General features: G+C 37.5%; 1 protein-coding gene across 2 annotated transcripts in view; it reads right to left on the bottom strand.

Annotated features, from left to right (window-relative positions):
- TMEM65 (transmembrane protein 65) overlaps positions 1 to 21,757 on the bottom strand; it is a 41,584-nt gene that overhangs the window by 6,166 nt on the left and 13,661 nt on the right. The window contains exons 2-7 of one of the 2 annotated variants that reach the window (XM_059672772.1): positions 19,646 to 19,726; positions 10,601 to 10,645; positions 9,571 to 9,638; positions 2,476 to 2,530; positions 1,538 to 1,580; positions 976 to 1,081 (exon numbers count right to left, since the gene is read on the bottom strand). In XM_059672772.1, the coding sequence (XP_059528755.1) occupies positions 976 to 1,081; positions 1,538 to 1,580; positions 2,476 to 2,530; positions 9,571 to 9,638; positions 10,601 to 10,645; positions 19,646 to 19,726 (398 nt within the window). The remainder of the gene's footprint in view (positions 1 to 975; positions 1,082 to 1,537; positions 1,581 to 2,475; positions 2,531 to 9,570; positions 9,639 to 10,600; positions 10,646 to 19,645; positions 19,727 to 21,757) is intronic. The other variant, XM_059672773.1, reaches the window with a different exon arrangement.

Below are 21,757 nucleotides of genomic sequence, written 5' to 3'. Positions count from 1 at the left end.
TAGGTCTGTGCCCTGCATGTAATAGGTTAACAGTAAAGATTTGTTGAATTAATGGATGAATGATTACACCCACCATCTCTAATTCAATCCTCTCCAACTCTTGACCTTTAATCCAAATGCCTACTCGGTATCACCGCTTGAGTGTTCTACTGACATCTCCAATTCAGCGTGTCCAAAATAGAACTCATTCTCTTCCCTTACAAAAGTTGTTCTTCCTCCTCTTCTGAATTGGTAACACTGATCCATCCCGTTTCCTTCCTATTTAAAATAGCGCTCCACCACCTAGGTGTGGGGTCCAAGCTCTTTGGCACAGTTTACACATTGACAGAAAAATGCCTTTCCTGTCTGATCCTTTCTTACATCTCCCATTTGTTTTCCATTATTGCTTCGATGTACAACTACTACATAGCACATCCCAGCAATTACTAATCTCTTGTATTTTTGTTAACACACCCTGTTTTTATCATGCTTTTCTACTTGCTAGTCAATATACTTGGAATTCTCTTGTTCACTTAGTAAATGTCTCCCCAGTAATTTTTAAAAATCAGCTTAGATCTAATAGTCACCAAGAAGTCTCCCCATGAAAAGAAACTTTTCCCCACAAAGTATTAATTCTTGTACTTGTGCTATTCCTATATCTAGTTTATAATTCCATTACTGCATATGTCACACTAAATTATAATTTGTTTAAATGTCTGGTTCTCTACCTAAACAATCCTCAAAACAACTATATTCATTTTATGTCTAGCACATAACTTGATACCTTAAGATTAACTGAATCATATGAAGAATTTTTAAAAATGAAGTACACCTACAAAATATAAAAAAAAATTACTCTCCCTCTGAAAACTGCCAAGCCTTGGACAATTTGTGTTAAAACCTACACTCAAATCAATTTTAGTCTCAAATTTCTCAAGGGACTGAACTTGCTCTGGCTACCCAAATTCATTTTCATAAGCCACGTAAAGTACTTACCAAATGTGTACTAACACGTGTTTGCCACATGTCAACCTGCTTTGGTGTGAGATCAGGAATTGACAGGCCTAACCTGGCAGCCAAAGCTTCGACGTAGCCTGCAAGTCTTTAAAAAAGACACGAGGACAGAATAAAAGTTGTTAAAGTCCTCAGGTAGTAAAAAACAAATTAATACAAAGAGAAACAAGATAGGTCTTGGAAATGTCTATAAAATACATATGCATAAATAATGAACTCTGCTTCATTATGATAGCTTTAGAAAAATGTTTGTATATGTCAGAATTCCTTGAGAAGATTATTAAACACAAATGTCAAGGCCCCATCCCAAGAAACACCCTCTGTGTATGCCTGAGTGTGACCCAGGCATCAATAGTGGGTGCGCACCAAAGATTTAGTACTACTGATTTCGAAATTTTAAAATTTAGCTCTAAAATTTGGCTCTAAAAGACACAAATAAATGTCTTCTTTTTTTTTTTTTAGCCCTCTCAATTAAAGAGAATGGAGAAGAGAAAGAGAGCAAATAAGTAAAGACATGCACAAATGAATAAATGTATGGACCTACCCAAGACCAGCTAAATCTGACACAAGATTTCCCAAAGCAGCAGCTAAAAAAAGTGAAAAATGGACAAGTAAATTGTCACGTGGAAGTCATAAAAAGCATTAGAATACATCACTCTAATTAACAAAGGACTGGTCTGGAAGCGTTACCACATTTCCCAAACTAAAACAACTGTATCCAAAGTAACTCATTGAATAGCTCAGAATTTCAAGATTTCATAATAGAGCACAATTCTTCTGAGATTATAGTATTCTATAATCTTCATCAAGGAGCAGGGTTTTTTTTTTTCTGTTGTGGCAGCCAGTTTCCATTTTAGGTTCAATATTAAAACACGTGTGCAATATTTTGTAGTTGTAACTTTCAGATAATGTTTGATAAAGGGAATTTGGATATTTGGGGAAAAGTAAAGCCATATGTACAACTCCAAAATTCCAGGAAATCAAGGAGAAGAAATGTCTCTTACGTTAATTCATCTACTTATGTGCTCCATCCAACACACAGAACACAGAACTATCCCCAGATTTCACCATCATGAAGAATAAAGTGTTAATTGAGGGGAAAGTAGAAGATAGTACCAAATTAAATTTTCCATCTTGTATTTCCTTCTTTGATTTTTCTACCCAACTTGAGAATAAATAATTGAATAGAGAAAAGGGGTAGAAAGGTTTCAGGGTGACCAGTAATTAAAAGAAAAACTTTTTATTAACATAGTCAATGTAGTAGATTACTGTTACCCATCAACTAACATACTGCACCTAAAATTCTCAGAAAAACGTAGTATTATGTACACAAAATTAAGAATTAAAGGAATAGGATTTAGGAGATAAACTAGTAGACATTTCAATGAGCAAATGCATTCAAATAAATTATCCCCTTCTATACTTAACCTACTGAAATGTTTTTAAATATACAGGTAATAGAATATTATTATTATTAAATACCTGCCATAGTTGAAATTCCCAAAATAATTCCAATAGACATCTCAATATGGGTTCCCTGAAAAAAAGATTACAAAGAAATTAAGCTTAAAATATTAAAGCTCTGGTGACTATAAAAGAATAGCAAAGCATTAATAAAAACAGATAAAGTAGTCACACATGTTATTGCAGCAAAATTATAAAAATATGCAGAAATATGCATATATAATGCAGTAAATCACTTAATTACCAAGGGTATGCAATATGCAGAAATAATATCAATATTTCTTCATTAAAATTAGGCTTTCAGAAAAATAAAAAATACCAACACAGATACAATACAATTCATCATTAAGAATCTAAGATTTATATTTTCTTATCACAGAGAAAGGTGCTTTGAAGCTCTTTGAGCACAAAGTCGACAAACTCACCTAAATTTTAAATTCTGAATGCTACATCTATCTATACTATTGTTATTTATCCTATAAAAGATTGAAAAGCCAGACTAAACCAGTATCTAGGAACCCAAAATATCATAAACTTCAAAAATTACCCTTATAACACTTAGTTGTTTAGCCATTAAGTACTGGGACTATCTGATTCATTTATAAGTAACAACAACATTTGATGCAATAGAGCTAAAGCAAAAATGAGGCTCTATTGTATTTCCACCGCATTTATTTATTGAGAGAGTTTAAGACTTTCCACATCTCACTCCTCTGAAGAAAAAAGGAGCTCATATTTTTATTTCTACTTTAAAGAGAAGGAACTGAAGTGATGAAGATGAAACTATTCTAATGGGTTATTACAGAGACTAAATTAGAAATCCTAGAACCTGTCGTGCTAGCTCAGTTCCAGTCCTTGGGCAATGCTGCCATAAATGGACATACTTTTCAAAAGCCCTCTTGAATACTAAGAATGCTTGAACATTTAAAAAATCTCCATGGTGTTTGTGGAGAAAAGAGAATGCCCTGTGTGGTATGTAGAAATACCGCATTAATCAATTATTTCTAAAACTGAAGAGAAGCTGCGTTGAGCTTTCCTCAATTTTCTTTCCCCGTGGCCTTTTGGTCCCACCTCTTTAAAAATCAATTCTTCGAGACGATGGCCCAGACAGCCTGATGCACAAAAGTCTCCCAGGCACTTACGATTACAAGGTTGTAAAGGTACCAAAGGAAGAGATTCCCGGAGAAGGAAAAAGAGAACGGGCACAAAGAAAAAAGATGTGTCTCTTTATATACGGATACAAACAGCAACAACAACACCGGGGCTTTAATGTAGAAGAGACGCACCTGACAGTTACAGAGCATGGACAATAAATACAGCATCGTTAACAGCAGTGAGTCACTAGGAATGGCCCAAGAAGATCTGTTTGCAATGCGGTACATGTATTTAACAAGTATTTAAGTGTGTAATCGTTTGATTGAATTTAAGGAACCTGAAGGTCCTTCTAACAGCATAAAAAGCCTCATATAAAGTCAGTCAGTTTGAAAGCAACAGACTATCCATGCCTTTACTTTTTTCCCATAGTTAACATCAAATTTCCTGTTAGCAGGCGAGTTGGAAATCATAAACAGATTTAACACTAGTTGTCTTGCAGGTTATACGTGGTTCATCACCTGAATATAATTAATCTACTCTAGAAGTCTAACAAACGTTATAATAGTTAAATTGCCAGAAAAATAATCCACAAACCCACTAGGTTGCAAAAGCAACCCCAATAACATAAAAATAGAATAAAGAGCTATAAAACCAAAAGCGTAGTAGGATTAGCAGTCAACAATAAAGGTCAAATCTATTACAAGAAGTTATATACAAATGTGTTTTTATTAGTACAACTAGGGCAGCAACAGCCCACAGGGTACACCTAACCGGAAGAAGAAAATATCAAATGTCTATGGCATGATAGAAAAGCAGAATCAAATATCGTAACTTAATATCGTAAAACAGACAGAGCTGTCCACAACGTTAGGAGGCAATCAGTGTGTTTTTTAAAAAAATTCTTATGGAGGTAGGTGGGAGCCGGGTGGAGGGGGACAGTGAGGGAAAAGAGGGGGCCATCTGTAGTTACTCTCAACAATAAAGAAACATTAAAGAAATTTTATGATAATAATGATCACTGTTTCCCTTTGCATAGATCCTGGAGTTATATTATTTATGTCTATTACTCTCAGCAGGGTACTACAAAGCCTCTTTGGAAAACTTCACTGTCCCTGAATTAGTTTGCAATTATCACAGGAAACTATTTCTTGCCACACCTCTTACTCTCAATCAGGTATTGAAGTCAGTGATTTAAATATTTATTTTAGTATTATACAAGTGATAACCTGGTGATTAAGTCCCTGAAAGTGGATTTCAATGTAAACTAGAAAAACAAATAATACTAAATTACTGAGCCATCTGGGGCCTGCAAAAATAAGTCACTCTCACTTATACTACTAATGAGATGCAGGCCTGAGTCACACTGAATCGTGAACATTAGTACAGTAATTTGACTCTAGAATGTGGGTGTTTTGTTTTGTTGGTAGCTCTATTTAAACACAGATATGTTACTTTAAATATTTATATCGAAGAAATAATAAGATCTTTGGTAAAGGTCTTATTCAGGATCTAAAAAGCTACTCAATTTTCCTATTCTGATCTCCCTTAGCCCCTTTATGCAAAGTATGTCATCTCAACATGTCCCTGTAGCGAGATTAGTCTTTCAGCATTTGAATATCTAAGGTCTGCCCTACTGAGGTGAAAAAATTATTATTAAGATGTCAGTAGGGGGGCAAGTAGCTGTTAATAAGAAGAATCTAAAAGATTGAGTCATGTAAAATTGAAAGAAATATTTGCCACAGAGAAACTTTAATTCAGACAATCTATTCAAGAAACACATCTAGTCTTAACTATCTATATATATAAAAGCCTAATATGCAAACTGTCCCTTCCTGAGTTCAACTGGGAGACCAGTTCAATAACTCACTATGACATGCACTGACCACCAGAGGGTGGTGTGGAGAGAAGGGAGGCCCCCGCCAGCGGCCAGAAGGCCCTGATGGGCCCTGATCGTTGGCCAGGCCTAGGGACCCTACCCATGCATGAATTTCATGCACCGGGCTTCTAGTAGCTTATAAATTCATCATAACGAGGTTTTTATTACAATTATATTTGACTTACATTAACTATTTAAATAATCTAACCAACTCAGATTTTAGTAATTTCAGAAAAGACAGTGTAGCTCTAAATGGCTGTCTCACATTCATAGATATATAAATTGGCCAATTTGATTCTTATGTACATATTAGGAAAATGTTGAAATCAGTAAAAAAAAAAAAAAAACTAGCATTTTGAAATCATATTTTAGAAGCTTTTGCCAGAATACTCTGCAAAGGAATTATCCAATGGGAGGAGAGAACCAAGATGGCGGCATAGGTTAACACTGGAGTTTGCTGCTTTGAACAACTACTTCAAAAGTGAAACCAAAAAACGGAAGGGACATCACCCAGAACCACAAGAACGCCGGCTGAGTGGAAGTCCTACAACTAGGAGGAAAGAGAAATGCACACGGACACTCAGAGGAGGCGCAGTGCTGAAGTCAAATTCTGAGGTGCAGAGTGCGCGGAGCGGGCTGGCGGCGGAGGGCACGGTTGTTGTTTTCAATCAGGAGGGAGTCGCAGACTCTGAGCACCAGATCCGGGCAAGTCTTTAGGGACCCAGACTCAAACGGGAGAAGCGGGACTGTCTGGCTTAGGTCAGAGCGAGTGTAGCTTTCTCTCCCAGCTTTGCAGCGGGTGCTGGGACTCAGAGAGGCAGAGCCCCTTGGGACAGGACTGAGAGCCGCCATAACTGCTCTCTCCGGCCCACCCTGTTGATCCTGTGCGACCCGCCCCGCCCAAGCCCAGCGCAGAACCATTTGCCGGATAGCCTCAGGCAAAGGCTAGATTAGCACCTCCCTAGAGGACAGAAGTTCTCTCACTGCTGACACAGCTGATTCTCATAGCCACTTGGCCTGGAGGTCAAACCCTCCCTGGAATTAGCTACAACAATCAAGATTTATCTATAAGACTGCGAACAAAGACCACTAGGGGGTGCACCAAGGAAGCATAACAAAATGCGGAGACAAAGAAACAGGACAAAATTGTCAATGGAAGAAATAGAGTTCAGAACCACACTTTTAAGGTCTCTCAAGAACTGTTTAGAAGCTGCCGATAAACTTAATGAGATCTACACGAAAACTAATAAGACCCTCGATCTTATATTGGGGAACCAACTAGAAATTAAGCACACACGGACTGAAATAACGAATATTATACAGACGCCCGACAGCAGACCAGAGGAGCGCAAGAATCAAGTCAATGATTTGAAATGCGAGGAAGCAAAAAACATCCAACCAGAAAAGCAAAATGAAAAAAGAATCCAAAAATGCGAGGATAGTGTAAGGAGCCTCTGGGACAGCTTCAAGCGTACCAACATCAGAATTATAGGGGTGCCAGAAGATGAGAGAGAGCAAGATATTGAAAACCTATTTGAAGAAATAATGACAGAAAACTTCCCCCACCTGGTGAAAGAAATGGACTTACAAGTCCAAGAAGCGCGGAGAACCCCAAACAAAAGGAATCCAAAGAGGACCACACCAAGACACATCATAATTAAAATGCCAAGAGCAAAAGATAAAGAGAGAATCTTAAAAACAGCAAGAGAAAGAAACTCAGTTACCTACAAGGGAATACCCATACGACTGTCAGCTGATTTCTCAACAGAAACTTTGCAGGCCAGAAGGGAGTGGCAAGAAATATTCAAAGTGATGAATACCAAGAACCTACAACCAAGATTACTTTATCCAGCAAAGCTATCATTCAGAACTGAAGGTCAGATAAAGAGCTTCACAGATAAGGAAAAGCTAAAGGAGTTCATCACCACCAAACCAGGATTATATGAAATGCTGAAAGGTATCCTTTAAGAAGAGGAAGAGGAAGAAAAAGGTAAAGATACAAATTATGAACAACAAATATGCATCTATGAACAAGTGAATCTAAGAATCAAGTGAATAAATAATCTGATGAACAGAATGAACTGTTGATTATAACAGAATCAGGGACATAGAAAGGGAATGGACTGACTATTCTTGGGGGGGAAAGGGGTGTGGGAGATGTGGGAAGAGACTGGACAAAAATCGTGCACCTATGGATGAGGACAGTGGGTGGGGAGTGAGGGTGGAGGGTGGGGCGGGAACTGGGAGGAGGGGAGTTATGGGGGGGGGAAAAAAGGAACAAATGTAATAATCTGAACAATAAAGATTTAATTAAAAAAAAATATTAAAAAAAAAAAAAAAAAAGGAATTATCCAATGGGTATTATCACCTTCAGGTTGTGTGCACGTTAGAGTATCTTCTGTGACTATTTACAAAACAGGATACCTTCTGCTGTGTGAACCCTGTTAGTTCCCCAACCAGGGGGATGGCTAGTCTTTTTGGATATCTCATTTCCATGAATCTGGACATAAAATGAGACTATATAGCAAAAGAAAAACAAAACAAAAAGCATTCTTGAATGAACCAATTTTAGATATTTTCTAAGCAAATTTTGTAATCTACACAATGTAAATTATCCTTTTATCCCGATTTTGAAACCAAATATTCTATTTATGTCTACATGGAGTAGGACATGTGACCTCCAAAACACCAAAAAAAGCAAAAACAAACATTGTATCTCTCATATGTATTTTCCTCACATTCAATAATCCAAAAATCGTTACTTTTTTTTAAAGTCTCCTACATAAAGCTAGAATTTATAGATTTTAATTAAAGTTAAAGTCAGTGAAGAGAAGTGAATAGAGCACTTGGGTAGTTTCAAAATAGTTGCATTTTAATCATGGTGTTATTTCTGACTTTAGAATCTGAACCCAATACTGGTATCCATTAACAAAAGTTGTCACATAACAGCAAAAAGGTAAATCGACCATTCCTGAGACTAACTTTTAAAGAACACCCTCACATTAAAATGACCACGGCAAAGGAAAATTCTTTTTTACCCACTACAATGGAACAAAGACAGAAGGGGTATATATTCACAGTGCTCTGAATTGAAATTTATAACATCTTCCAGTTAAATGGATAGATAGATTATATCAAAACATCCTTTAAAACAGTGGTTCTCAACCTGTGGGTCGTGACCCCTTTGGGGGTCGAACGACCCTTTCACAGGGGTCGCCTAAGACCATCAGAAAACACACATATAATTACATATTGTTTTTGTGATTAATCACTATGCTTTAATTATGTTCAATTTGTAACAATGAAAATACATCCTGCATCTCAGATATTTACATTATGATTCATAACAGTAGCAAAATTACAGTTATGAAGTAGCAACGAAAATAATTTTATGGTTGGGGGTCATCACAACATGAGGAACTGTATTAAAGGGTCGCGGCATTAGGAAAGTTGAGAACCACTGCTTTAAAACATGTTTTGGTCATGGCCGGTATGCTCAATGGTTAGAGTGTTGGCCCTTGAACCAAAGGGTCTTGGGGGCTGGATTCTGATCAAGGGCAGGTACCTGAGTTTCAGATTCCCTGCCCCGGGTGGGGTGCCTGCTAGAGGCAACCAACTGATGTGGCTCTCTCATATTGATATTTCTCTCTCTGTCTCCTCTCCTCCCTCTTCCACTCTCTCTAAAAAAAAAAAAAATCAATGGAAAAAATATCCTCCAGTGAAGAATAACCATAAATAAACAAACAAACAAACAAACCACAACATTTTTGCATGGGAAAATTAAACAAGGAACTAATCAAATAACATACATGTGATGTGAACTACTGATACAATTAAAGAACATAAGAAAATTTTACATACATTTTTCTTTAATATGAATGTTGAAACCAGAACAGAATAACATACTCAATCAATGTGTTTGTTATTGTCAATGCTTTACCAAAAGTCATAATGATTAACATACATGAGGCTTTAAAATTGAGCTAGAGCCTAATTAACATAAAACATAGTAAAAAAAAAAAAGCTTCATTCATTATGTTAATTAAAACTTTACAGCTACAATATGAAAATTATTAGAAAAATTTAGACCACATAAATTTCTTTATTAGCTCAAAATAGAAGGGGAAAGAGAAAGAACTTACTGCAACAATCATAATTGCATTATCCAAAAAGCCAAACCCTACGAAAGGTATCGCATTGTGGATGAATACTGAAAAACATCAAAAACAGAAAAATATAATTTAAGATTTCTATAATTTTAAAATGACAAAAATAGACCATATGATTAAAGTCTCCTCAATAAGCTTTGGAATTTGCTTGCCATTCCCCAGAGCCAGAAGATTCTTCTACTCCTACTGTAAGTTTAGCTACTTAGTAGAAGCTATACTGAGACAAAAAAAAACACAAAATAAAAAATCCATAACATGTAAAAACAATAGTGTTAGGCTTTTGTGTTTTCTTACTGGCAACACATACAAACTATATATAGTTAACAGCAGAACAAATAAGTAAATACATATTCTGAATACCATGTTTTTTCCTGTTTAATTGATATTGACATCAATCTGTTTCTCTCTCATACCTAAAGACTGATATCATAAAATTGATCTCCACATTAGAAATAATAAAAACATTGCCTGAATCAGATTTTAGGGAAGCTGTTTGGTCACTTTTAAATAATTGTTTTAAACAAATGTTAGGAAAACGTGATTATTTCATCTATATTAGACATTTACATTCAGAAATCTTTTTCCCCTTCACAATACTTCAGTATCCCTGAATGCTTTCACAAACTATAAAAAAAAAAACCCCATTCTATTTAAATCAAAATGTAACTTGGCCTCCTCCTACCAAAGGCACACTTACCTCGTCTATCTAGTACACGATCTGAATAACCTGAGATAATAGAGGTGTAACGAGGAAGAACTAATACCTATATGTTTTTGATACATTTAGCCTCATTTTTCTAGTTCTAGATGGTAACATATTTAAGCAATAAGAGATATGTCTTAAACCGAGTTTATACATTTTTTTGCTGTGGCATAATAAACAGGATAACTCACTCTGTCTAGAAAGATTTAATGTATTGACTCTTGTAGTATCAATAAATGATATCGTTATTTCAAGTCCAAGATACAGATGCACAATATTTAACAATTATAGAGGCTTTACCGTATCTCAGCTGTTCTGGGGTGGGTGGCGCAGCTTCCAATTTTTCTAAAGGGGAAGAAAAGGGTGTGGGGCAAGAATTAGTTACGATGGCATGGTCTCTTTTTTTTATTACAATGAAGAAAACACCAGCAGATTTACAAAGCTAGGAAAATATCAGAGTTTATTCATAAATTATCTTTCGGTTAATGGACCTAAATTAGCCATACAGAAAATGTTACTTGGTATGGATTAAATACAAGGTTGGAAAACAAAACTGAGCGTTAGTTACAAGCCTGTCATGGAGTCTATAACCCTGAATAAATCATTAGCTTTTTGTTTTTTGTTTTGTAAGTCCTTGCATCTATGTAACAAGCCTGTTTACATTAATTGCAGTTTTCAAAATTTCAAAAATAGCCCTGGCCCATGTGGCTCAGTTGGTTGAGTGTTGTCCTGTGCACCCAAAGGTTCAGTTCTGGTCAGAGCACATGCCCAGGTTGCGGGCTCAATCCAGATAGGGTCCCCAGTAGGGGTGCGTGTGAGAGACAGCAGATTGATGTTTCTTTCTCACATCAATGTTTCCCTCTCTCTCTCCCTCTCCCTTTCTCTAAAAATCAATAAAAACATTTTTTTAAATTTCAAAAATATAGCTACCCCTCTTAAAGATGGTAATCCTAGGTAACTTAAGAAATGTATGTGCAAGTGAGCACTGATACTGGAAAAAAGAATGTTCAGCCCTAGCGGGTTTGGCTCCGTGGATAGAGCATGGCCTGCGGACTGAAGGGCCCCGGGGTTCGATTCTGGTCAAGGGCACATGCCTGGGTTTCAGGCTCCACCCCCATTAGGGGGCGTGCAGGAGGCAGCCCATCAATGACTCTCTCATTATTGATGTTTCTGCCTCTCTCTCTCTATCCTCTCCCTTCCTCCCTGAAATCAATAAAAATAAAAATATTAAAGAAAAAGAATGTTCAAATAGGCCTAAATATCCTTTAAAAATAGTAAAATAATATTTTAAAGCAATATATTACAACAATGATTGTGTCCTGTTCTTTAATTAATCTCCCTTGATAATACACTAAATATTTTGAGTTTTGAAACCTATACTACCAGGTAATATAGAATATCCTACACAATAAAAAAAGGAGGGTGTTATTCAACAAGTAACAATATACTATTTATAATATATGTCATAATAAACATACAAGGTTTTCCCAAGCATATGTCAAAGTAAATATCTTCAAGTGACATCATTAACTCTAAAAATTAACAATAATTACAAAAAAAGCAAGCTATCAAATCTTATAATAATAACCATCTTAAGCCCAGCTGGTGCTGCTCAGTGGTTGAGTGTTGACCTATGAACCAGGAGGTCCATAGTTCAATTCCCAGTCAGACTCGATCCCCAGTGGGGGACATGCAGGAGGTAGTCGATCAATGATTCTCTCTCATCATTGATGTTTCTATTTCTCTCTCCCTCTCTCTTCCTCTCTGAAATCAGTAAAAATATATATTTTTAATAATAATAATAATAACCACCTCACCATTTATATAAGCACAAGAATAGGCTATGGTAAAATGGCAGAGAAGTCTACCTTCTTCGTCCTCATCCAATCCCACAGAATTAATCGATAACCTATAGAGAAGAACCCACACCATGGATTACTCTGCTCTACGATTTTTTTAAAAATATATTTTTATTGATTTTTTTTTTTCTTTTTACAGAGAGGAAGGGAGAAGGACAGAGAGTCAGAAACATCTATGAGAGAGAAACATCAATCAGCTGCCTCCTGCACACCTCCTACTGGGGTTGTGCCTGCAACCAAGGTACATGCCCTTGACCGGAATCGAAACCGGGACCCTTCAGTCCACAGGCCGACGCTCCATCCACTGAGCCAAACCGCTCAGGGCTGCTCTACGATTTAATAGAACCAGATTTTCCAATGAAGCACATTACAAACTGGATATACATTTTCTAAAATATTTATTTATAATCTATGACAATGTGAGAACTAAATAAATCTTTATATATAAGCTATATAAAAATGTATGGTTCATATTTGTGAATGCCATTTTATTTAAAAATTATAATACCATCTGGCTTTATAATAAGAAATACACTAAAACCTAGAGTTTAATCAATTATTGTATTATTCATAAAGTTCTAAGAATTCAACTTTAAGGTTCTTGCCCTCTTTTAGAAGGGTTAAGAAATAAAGATATACTAATCTTTGTAGAGTTTTACATTTGATTAAAATATTTTCTCTATACTTTGACTTGAGCTATTCTCTCAAAATTTACCTTTAAGGCATGCAAATAGTTTTCCAATTTTTAAAAAGGAATGTAGACAACCACTGTAGTCCACAGAGTTTCCTGGTGAAGTAAATAGAACTATTTGCTGGCTGCATTACTCTATCCATCACTCCAGGTCTGACACTGCGCGAGGTCCTTGTCAGTGAACTAGAACATCTTGAAACATCTAAAAATTCATCAAGCAGGACCCTCCCAGTAGCGAAGAGTATATAGTGTCCTTGCTTTTACTTCTTCAAATTCCCTACATACTGACCAAAATATTTAAAATATTTTACAACTCCTAAGGTTTAGGACCAGGTGAATGTATAATGTGCAGCAGTAGAAAGAAAAAAAGCAAATAATGTATATAGTATCCTAGTCTTTCTGACTACACAGAAGGATTAAAAAATTAAAGGAATAAAAAATAATCTTTTTAAAGAAATATAAAGTAAAGGAGACAGAGCAGAAAGGAAAACCACTGGTACAGAGTTGAATGTAAAATCAAATCACAGATTCTGCCTCCTGCTTCACAAAGAACCAAAGGAATAATAAGAGGACATATGAAAGGAACATTTCCTAGAAAGTGGAAATTTTATGCAAAATATAAACTTTATGGGAAGTAGCCATCAAAAAATTTTAATTATAATTTGATCATTTTGAGGACTTTGACACTGTAAGTTATCTTCTTTACTATATTAACTGAATCAAAACAAAATATATATCAGAAGTAAAAAACATTAGATGTAACAATGGAACTCAATCTTGAAAATGAACCCAAGGTGCCATCAAAATATACCGGTTTTAAAATGCAATGGCTGCTAATACAACCTCCCTGAAAATAGTCACAATAAACGCTAGAAGCTTTATTTCCCTACATAGGTATCTTAACCTTAGGAATTTCCTTCTGACATAGGTAAACTATCTACACTTACACTGGAAATGTATTCTAAAGTCAGCAGCAGACTTTGCAGTCAGAAAAACCAATTCTTTCCATTACGGTGTGTGTATTATATACATCATAATTTCTCTATTCTTTTCCTGAATATTTTAAAATAATATGACATTAAGATTGTACTTCACCACACACCATATTTTCCAACTATTTTTACCTAAAAAATTCTGGTCCTATTTCTAACACTGGCTGAATAACCTTCTATCAAACCAATCCTTCTGCCTAGAACAACTCTAAAGTATAGACTAAAATACAATATAAACAAATAACCAACCAAAAGCATTAAAAAAATGACCAAAAATAGGTTGATTCTGGAAAGTAATCAACACTTGGAATTCTGGAGGAATGGTATTAAATGAGTTGCCTGTTTGTTGCAGCTTTGGGCCTAAGGGCATGCCTCAATCCACAACCTGTAGGACAACTCAAATGCTAATATGTTCAGACTTTCTGGTCTGAAGAAGCAGTGAACAGGGTACAAAGTAACAAAAGCCACCAGAAAGTAAGAGGTGAATCCTGGAAAAAACAGAGTCAGAACGGAGGAGTCCTAAATTCTATGTACCAGTACATTCAGTTCAAACATATGGCTGATCCATGAGCAACACACATGTGGCAGGGAAAACCCCCAAAATCCTAGCTAAGGGTAAAATAACTAAAGATTTAAGCTGCAGCCCAAGAGTTTGTAGTTTAAGCCTAACCATTAATGGCCTGCTACAACAAATGTTAAAAATCTATATTTTAAAGAATAAAACAGAATCCAGAGTCTCTGTAACATAATAATCACAGCAATGACTAGGGTACAATTCAAAATTACTTCATGAAGAAACAGGAAAACATGACTCAGTCTCAGGAAAAACAATAGATGGAGACCAATCGAAAGTAACTTAAGTATTAGAAGTAGCAGATGAAATTACACTCAAAATTATACTGAAGGCATATATGAAAATATGCTCGAATAGAAACTATAAAAAGCAGAACCCAATTAAAGTTTGAGAACTGAAAAATACATTTTCTGAAATTTTAACATTAATTGAAAAGGCTTAAAATCAAAAGGGAGGTGACAGAAGAAAAAGTCAGTAAACATCAATATAAGATCACAAATCAAGGGAAAAATTCAAAATCATTTATAATAGACGTAGTAAATACCAAAGCAACTTCACCCTGAATGACATAAAAGGAACAGTTTAATGCACACACTAGTCCTTTAATTACAAAAAAACAAATACTCTTTAAGTGGCAATTATCTACTTTCTGACCTTTTGACCACCTAATAATATCTGCTCCAAGCCCCACCCTACCATTTTCCCAGTAAAGTATAGGCGTAGACTTGGCCACACAAATCACTATTTGCCCTAATGAGAGATTTATTAAAAAGACAGAGATGAAGCTACCATGTTTAAGAAACAATTTGGGGGCTATATTTCTGAACATTATAAATAACTGCTTAGACTTTTAATAGAACCAAAAGTTTCAATGGATAAGGTAAAATTTATAATAAATATATAACATTAAAAAATACAAACTTGAAGTACAAACCATGCTGTATGCAAAACAATTTAAGCAAATCATATTAAATGCCAAAAAGAAGACATGCACCCAAAGGAGGTTTATGAAGCTACACAGCAGTATTTTAAAATAAGTTAATATGGCTCAGAAATATAAAAACTGGCATTCAAAACTGAAAATGCTCTTTAGAAACAGCAAGGAATTTAACTTTTTAACTTAGTAAATTTCAATCAACAGGTTTTGTCTTTTAAAATTAAGACTATAATTATAAAAGAATTTTAAAATTATTTTTAAAAATATATATGCTTTAGCTAGGACCACCTCCCCTCCCCCCATCCCTCAAAAAAGAATTTGAGTGTGATTTTTTAATTTTATTTAGCATTTAAAAGTTTCATGCACATTATGGAGTAAAGAATTTTCTATGTAGATCACATAATACTGTCATTTCATTAACCGTCTGGGGTATGTATCATGCGACCTGGGTCTTCATTGCAACCTAGACTGCAATCCCGTTTACTTAAGGGCAACTAACCAGCTCCTGGGCTGAGGCAGGCCCTGGGTGTAACAGTTGAGAGAACAGGAGTTGCCCAGTAGTAATGATGAGGTGATAATGCCCAATGAATCATCATCTTTACTAACCTCATTAATACACTCACCTGTAATTGTTTACCTCTGGCTTAAGAAATAGTAAGTACTAGGGGTATAACAATTTATTTCTGTTATAGCTGTCATTTCATAAAGTTTTTAAAGATAATCAAACATACTATTGATTAGTGGTTGCTTTTACGTGTCTAACTTGTGTACTTGGGATAATTATATACACTACTTAATACACAGAGGCTATATTCCTTCCCTTCCTTCATGCCAAAGGAAGACAAAAAGAATGATTACTATGTACAATGATATTCCCTTTAAAAAAGACTAAGATATTAAAACAGTACAACTTTTAAAAAACAGATCTTATAATGTATTAGGTATAGAGATAGCACTATAATAAGTTTAGAAAATCACTTAATTATGGATGTTGTATTATATTATAGATGTAAAACTTAAAGTGAGTTAGGACAAATTAGTAATTTGTCTTGGAATATTATAAATGGTAGATATATCTGTGGGTATAGTTACATAGAGTCCCAGAAGATATTCATTTAAAAATAAAATTGCTTTGCCCTACCTGTGGTCGGCAAACTGCAGCTCACGAGCCACATGCGGCTCTTTGGCCCTTTGACTGTGGCTCTTCCTAAGCCTTAGGAGTACCCTAATTAAGTTAATAACAATGTACCTACCTATATAGTTTAAGTTTAAAAAATTTGGCTCTCAAAAGAAATTTCACTCGTTGTACTGTTGATATTTGGCTCTGTTGACTAATGAGTTGCTGACCACTACAGCCAGTCTGGTTCAGTGTATAGAGCATTGGCCTGCGGACCAAAGAATCCTGGGTTCGATTCTGGTCAAGGGCATGTACCTTGGTTGCAGGCTCCTCCCTGGCCCGGGCCCTGGTGTGGGCTAGTGCAGAAGGCAACCACCCAATGTGTTTCTCTCACATCGATGTTTCCCTCTGTCTTTCCCTCTCTCTTCTACTCTCCCTAAAAATTAATGGAAAAATATCCTTGGGGGAGGATTAACAAAAATAAATAAATAAATAAATAAATAAATAAATAAATAAATAAATAAAAATAATTGTTTTATACTAGGAATGAGCAGAGATTTTTCAGTCAATACATTACCTTTTCCTCTTTAAGTCATTCCCCAAATAAAAATCTTTTATAGAATGTGAGTAGTAAAAGGATTCTTAGAACCCACCTGCCAGTGGTTCTCAACTTGGGGTGGTTCGTCATCACCTTACAAGATGCTCAGAAATGCAGGGATATCTTGGATGTGATAACGACTGCGAAATGCTACTGGCATTAGGAATTCTAAACATCCTATAACGCACAAGAAAGTCCTTTATAATGAAGAATTATCCAGCCCAAATGCCAGCAGTATGCCCACTGAGAAATACTGACTTAATTCTCCACTGTGAAGACGCAGCCACTTAAGCCCATGGATGTTAAGTGACTTACTCAAAGACACACAGCCAAGTCCAAAACCTATATTCTCATTCTCTTCTTCTATTTTCCTTTTAAAAGTAAACTCTCAATAAAAATATAGAAGAACCAACGATCAATTGTATATGAATACGTGAAACACTGTCAGTATGTGAAACAGTTTATTGTATTAAATCATTGATTTAACCTGCATGTATTTTCCCATACAAACAACTGTAAGCCTACATTTGCCCACGCCCCTATAAAGCCTAAGGAAACTAAGTTGTATTTACCCTTTATCCTTTTAAAATTTCAATTGGCCCACAAAATATTTCTGATTCCTTTTTATATACTGTGTTACTAGTATACTTCTTAGGCAATGTATCTATATTAAATAGTAATAAAAAATAAAATAGGAACAGAGAGATATTTATTTGTATACCTGCCTCCCTCCCCCATCTCTCTCTATATATACACCTATCCCTCTCTCTGTTCCTCTCTGTTCCTCTCTCTCTCTCTCAAACACACACACACACACACACACACACACACACACACACACACACACACACTACAATTCTCCCAGTACCACCACCACTATAGAATGCAACATAAATTAGATATCAAGCTGTATGGAGACTGAATCTTAAAAAAAAAAAAAAGGTTCACAAATGCCCTGAAATGCAATTATATAAGCCTTTCAAATTATTTTATTTTTAAAATACATTCTTTTGAAGTTTAGTTACTTAAATACAGTTTCTCTTTACAATATTCTGAAGGTTTCCCTGTGCGGCCCTTTTCCTACTCATTCATCTTTGTTGCTCGTTCTGTGTCCCTTGCCGGGGTTACTGCAACAATTTTTAAAATACGCTATCCTATACTAATAAAAGAGAAAAATGGTAATTGGCGTACAACCGATACCTTTTTCATTGGCTAATCAGCGAGATATGCAAATTAACTGTCGGCCAAGATGGCAGCTGGCAGCCAGGCAGCTGAGAATAGGAGGCTTGGTTGCCCCAGCGATGGAGAAAGTCAAGGATCCCCGCAGCTGCGGGGCTCTGAGCTCCTGAAGCAACAACTCCAAAAGATACAATGTTTCAGTTATAGAAGCTAAAAGATGGCGGTTAATTTGCATACTCAGGCTCCAAGCAGAGCGAAGCCAAACAGCCCTGAAGCAGCAGGGCAGAGAGGCCTCAGGGCCTGGGATCAGCAGAGTCGAGAGGCCTCCCGCCCCGGTGATCAGCGGAGCCGAGAGGCCTCCCGGCCCTTGTGATCAACGGAGCCGAGAGGCCTCCCGGCCCCGGTGATCAGCGGATCCGAGAGGCCTCCCGGCCCCGGTGATCAGCGGATCCGAGAGGCCGCCTGGCCCCTGTGATCAGCGGAGTCCAGAGGCCTCCCGGCCCCGGTGATCAGCGGAGTCCAGAGGCCTCCCGGCCCCGTGATCAGCGGAGTCGGAGGCCCCGCGAATAGAGGAGCAGAGAGGCCTCCCGCCCCGGTGATCAGCGGAGCCGAGAGGCCTCCGGGCCAGGGATCAGGGGAGCCGAGAGGCATCCTGGCCCTGGGATCAGCGGAGCAGGGAGGCTTCCCAGCACCGGGATCAGTGTGACAGGGTGCGGAGCTCCAACCCTCTGATCGGCCCTGCTCTGTGCATGACAGGAGTGGCGCTGCAACCTCCCTATGGACCCTGCCTTGAGTGTGCCAGGGGGTGGTGCCCCAACCCCCCAATCAGCCCTACCCTGAGCATGACTGAGGGTGGCATCGCAACCTCCCAATCCGCCCTGCTCTGTGCATGACAGGAGGCGGGGCCCCAACTCCCCAATGGGCCCTGCTCTGAGCCCTACCAGGGGTTACACCTAGGATTAGGCCTGCCCTCTGCCACCCGGGAGCAGGCCTAAACCAGCAGGTCCTTATCTCCTGATGGGTCCCAGACTGTGAGAGGGCACAGGCCAGGCTGAGGGACCTCCTCTCCCAACCCCGAGTGCACAAATTTTTGTGCACCGGGCCTCTAGTTTAAATATAATTAAATATAAGTGATTTTGTCCTTTGTTAAGGTCATAAGTTTAATCCTTCAGTTAATTAAACATGCAATTATTATTCTATCATATCCACAAAATCTAGGATTAGATAATAAAAAATATCTTGTAGGTAGTCCAAAATAATGATGCAAAAAAAATTGTCATTCTAACTAAAGCATGCTATTTCAAACCAGCAAGAAGTCAAGAAGTTCTGTTAAATAGATGTTTGCCATCTGCAATAAACATCTAGTGAACAATCAATACTGTTAAGATGGTACTATACCAAAACTATCAGGGGTCTCTGCTGATGATACCTTCTTCGCCGTCTTCATAATGGCTACCTCAGGTTTGGGAAATCTGCATGCTAAAAATATTTAAAAATCAAAATGTATTCAAGCAATAAAGTCAATAAGATATGTATAAATAAAAGGGTATATGAAATTTTGAAATGAAGCATGCTTGAATATAGGCAGTTCTCACTTTGCACAGTTGTGTGGGACTATTAAAATGACAGTGCAGGCTGAAACTGCAAAATCTTAATAAGCAATGGAGAAAATTACAATTGTTATGTGATCTTTAAAAAAAAAAAATTTCCGAACATTGAAATCTCTCTCACAAGGAAAAAATAGTTCGGAATTATGTATGGTGGCGGATGTTAACTAGATTTATTGTGGTGATCATTTTGCAATATATACAAATATCTTGTATATCTGAAACTAATACAGTGTATGCCAATTATATCACAATAAAAAAATTTAACAACTCGTCTACTGACAATTAGTAAGGAAAATTTGGAAATAATAAAACTAAAGTTTATGTAGTATGCCATCCTTTAAAATAGTAGAAACACTGAATTAAAGTGTTTCCTTATCTCTTTGTCAAGGAGATGATCCAAGGCAGCTTGAGCCGTGCTAGCACTCGTCACATCTCACAGTGTGGAGCAAGCATCTTCTCTCTGCCTCGGTGAGTTGCCGCACTCCTTTGTGAGCCTGGATTAGCTGATACACGTTGTCCTTTGTAGTCTCAATGTCATAAATAGCTCTGAGAGCCCCTTTGGCGTGAAGTTGGAACCAGAGTCACTTCCTCTGGAGCATCTGCATCCTTTTCATCACAACCTCCTCACTCACGTCCAGAATAAGTGCGCCTTCTCCAGGCCCCTCTGGCTGCGTGTCTGGAGTGTCTCAAATGGCAGCAGTTCAACAGCGGTGTCAACACCCCCTCGTCTTGGAGGACCGCCTCAGCTGAAGAATGCCGCCGCACCGGCAGCCCTGCCCCCTGCCCAGAGCAGCCCACACCCAAGAGCTCAATTTCCCAGGCAGGGAGACTTCTCACCCAACTCAGGACAGCACGGAGGGGTCACCCTATCTCTAGAAGCCTCCAGCGGGTCAGCTAAGGCTTCCATTGACACTGTATTCCCCAGCAAATGTCTTATGCTCATCTTTGTCTCAGAGACTGCTTCCCAAGGAACTTAACCTGCGCCAGGGGTGGTAAGGCTTCATGCCAGCAACATATTCTCAAGTGATTTGTGGGGGAATGGGGGTATGGAGAGTGGAGGAGGAGCTTACTGTACTATACTTAAACCTTTTCTATAAATTTGAGATTGTTTCAAAACTTCAGAAGTAATGTGAAATGGGGAAAGCACAATTACACTAAAAAGTTCCCGTTGTATACCTATAAAATCAGTATTGACAATTCACACTTTTTCTAATGTCTTTAAGAAGGCCCTTTGAGAAGAAAAAAAAAAGAGCTAAGATCATGTTTTTTAAACCATTAAGATCTTTCTCACACACAAGCATAAAATTCTGCCAGCTCACCGAATGTGCCACATCCCACATTATCGCTCTCACATCAGTTTGCCTGTTCCCTGTTGCACTTCAAGCACGCCTACGTTTATCGATGTGGCCTCGCCTCTTTCCCACCTTAAAACAAAAAGCAAGACCACCTGCTATCACCTTGCTACTCAGGACAGGATCCCTGGACCTGCAACACTGAAACCACTGGACACTTGTTAGAAATGCAGAACCTCGGGCCCTGTCTCTCACGTACGGAAACAGAATCTGGGTTTCCGTAAGATTCCCGGGTGATTTTTCCATGTACTTTAGAGTTTGTGAAGCCAGGTTCTAGTTTCTACTGTGGGGTGTAGAGAGCTACAAGAAGCACTGTCACCATCCTTACAGTGAAACAAAGTCAGACTAAATTCAAACTCATGACTTATTTCGAACCAAACCCATAAGAGAGCTGAAGTCACAGTGCAAACAACTTGGCCTAAACTAAGAGGCAGGCACCTGCAAGGACAGAGCGGACAGGGGACGGTAGCACTTGCTTACTTGGGATCGATGCAACCGGACACCTTAAGGAGGGTACAGCTAGAATAGTAAGGGCGCAGGTGAAGGCA

The sequence above is a fragment of the Myotis daubentonii genome, chromosome 17, assembly GCF_963259705.1.
Source record: "Myotis daubentonii chromosome 17, mMyoDau2.1, whole genome shotgun sequence".
Classification (NCBI taxonomy): domain Eukaryota; kingdom Metazoa; phylum Chordata; class Mammalia; order Chiroptera; family Vespertilionidae; genus Myotis; species Myotis daubentonii.
The sequence above is the reverse complement of the archived record's forward strand: the minus strand, read 5'-3'. Positions and strand labels throughout refer to the sequence as shown.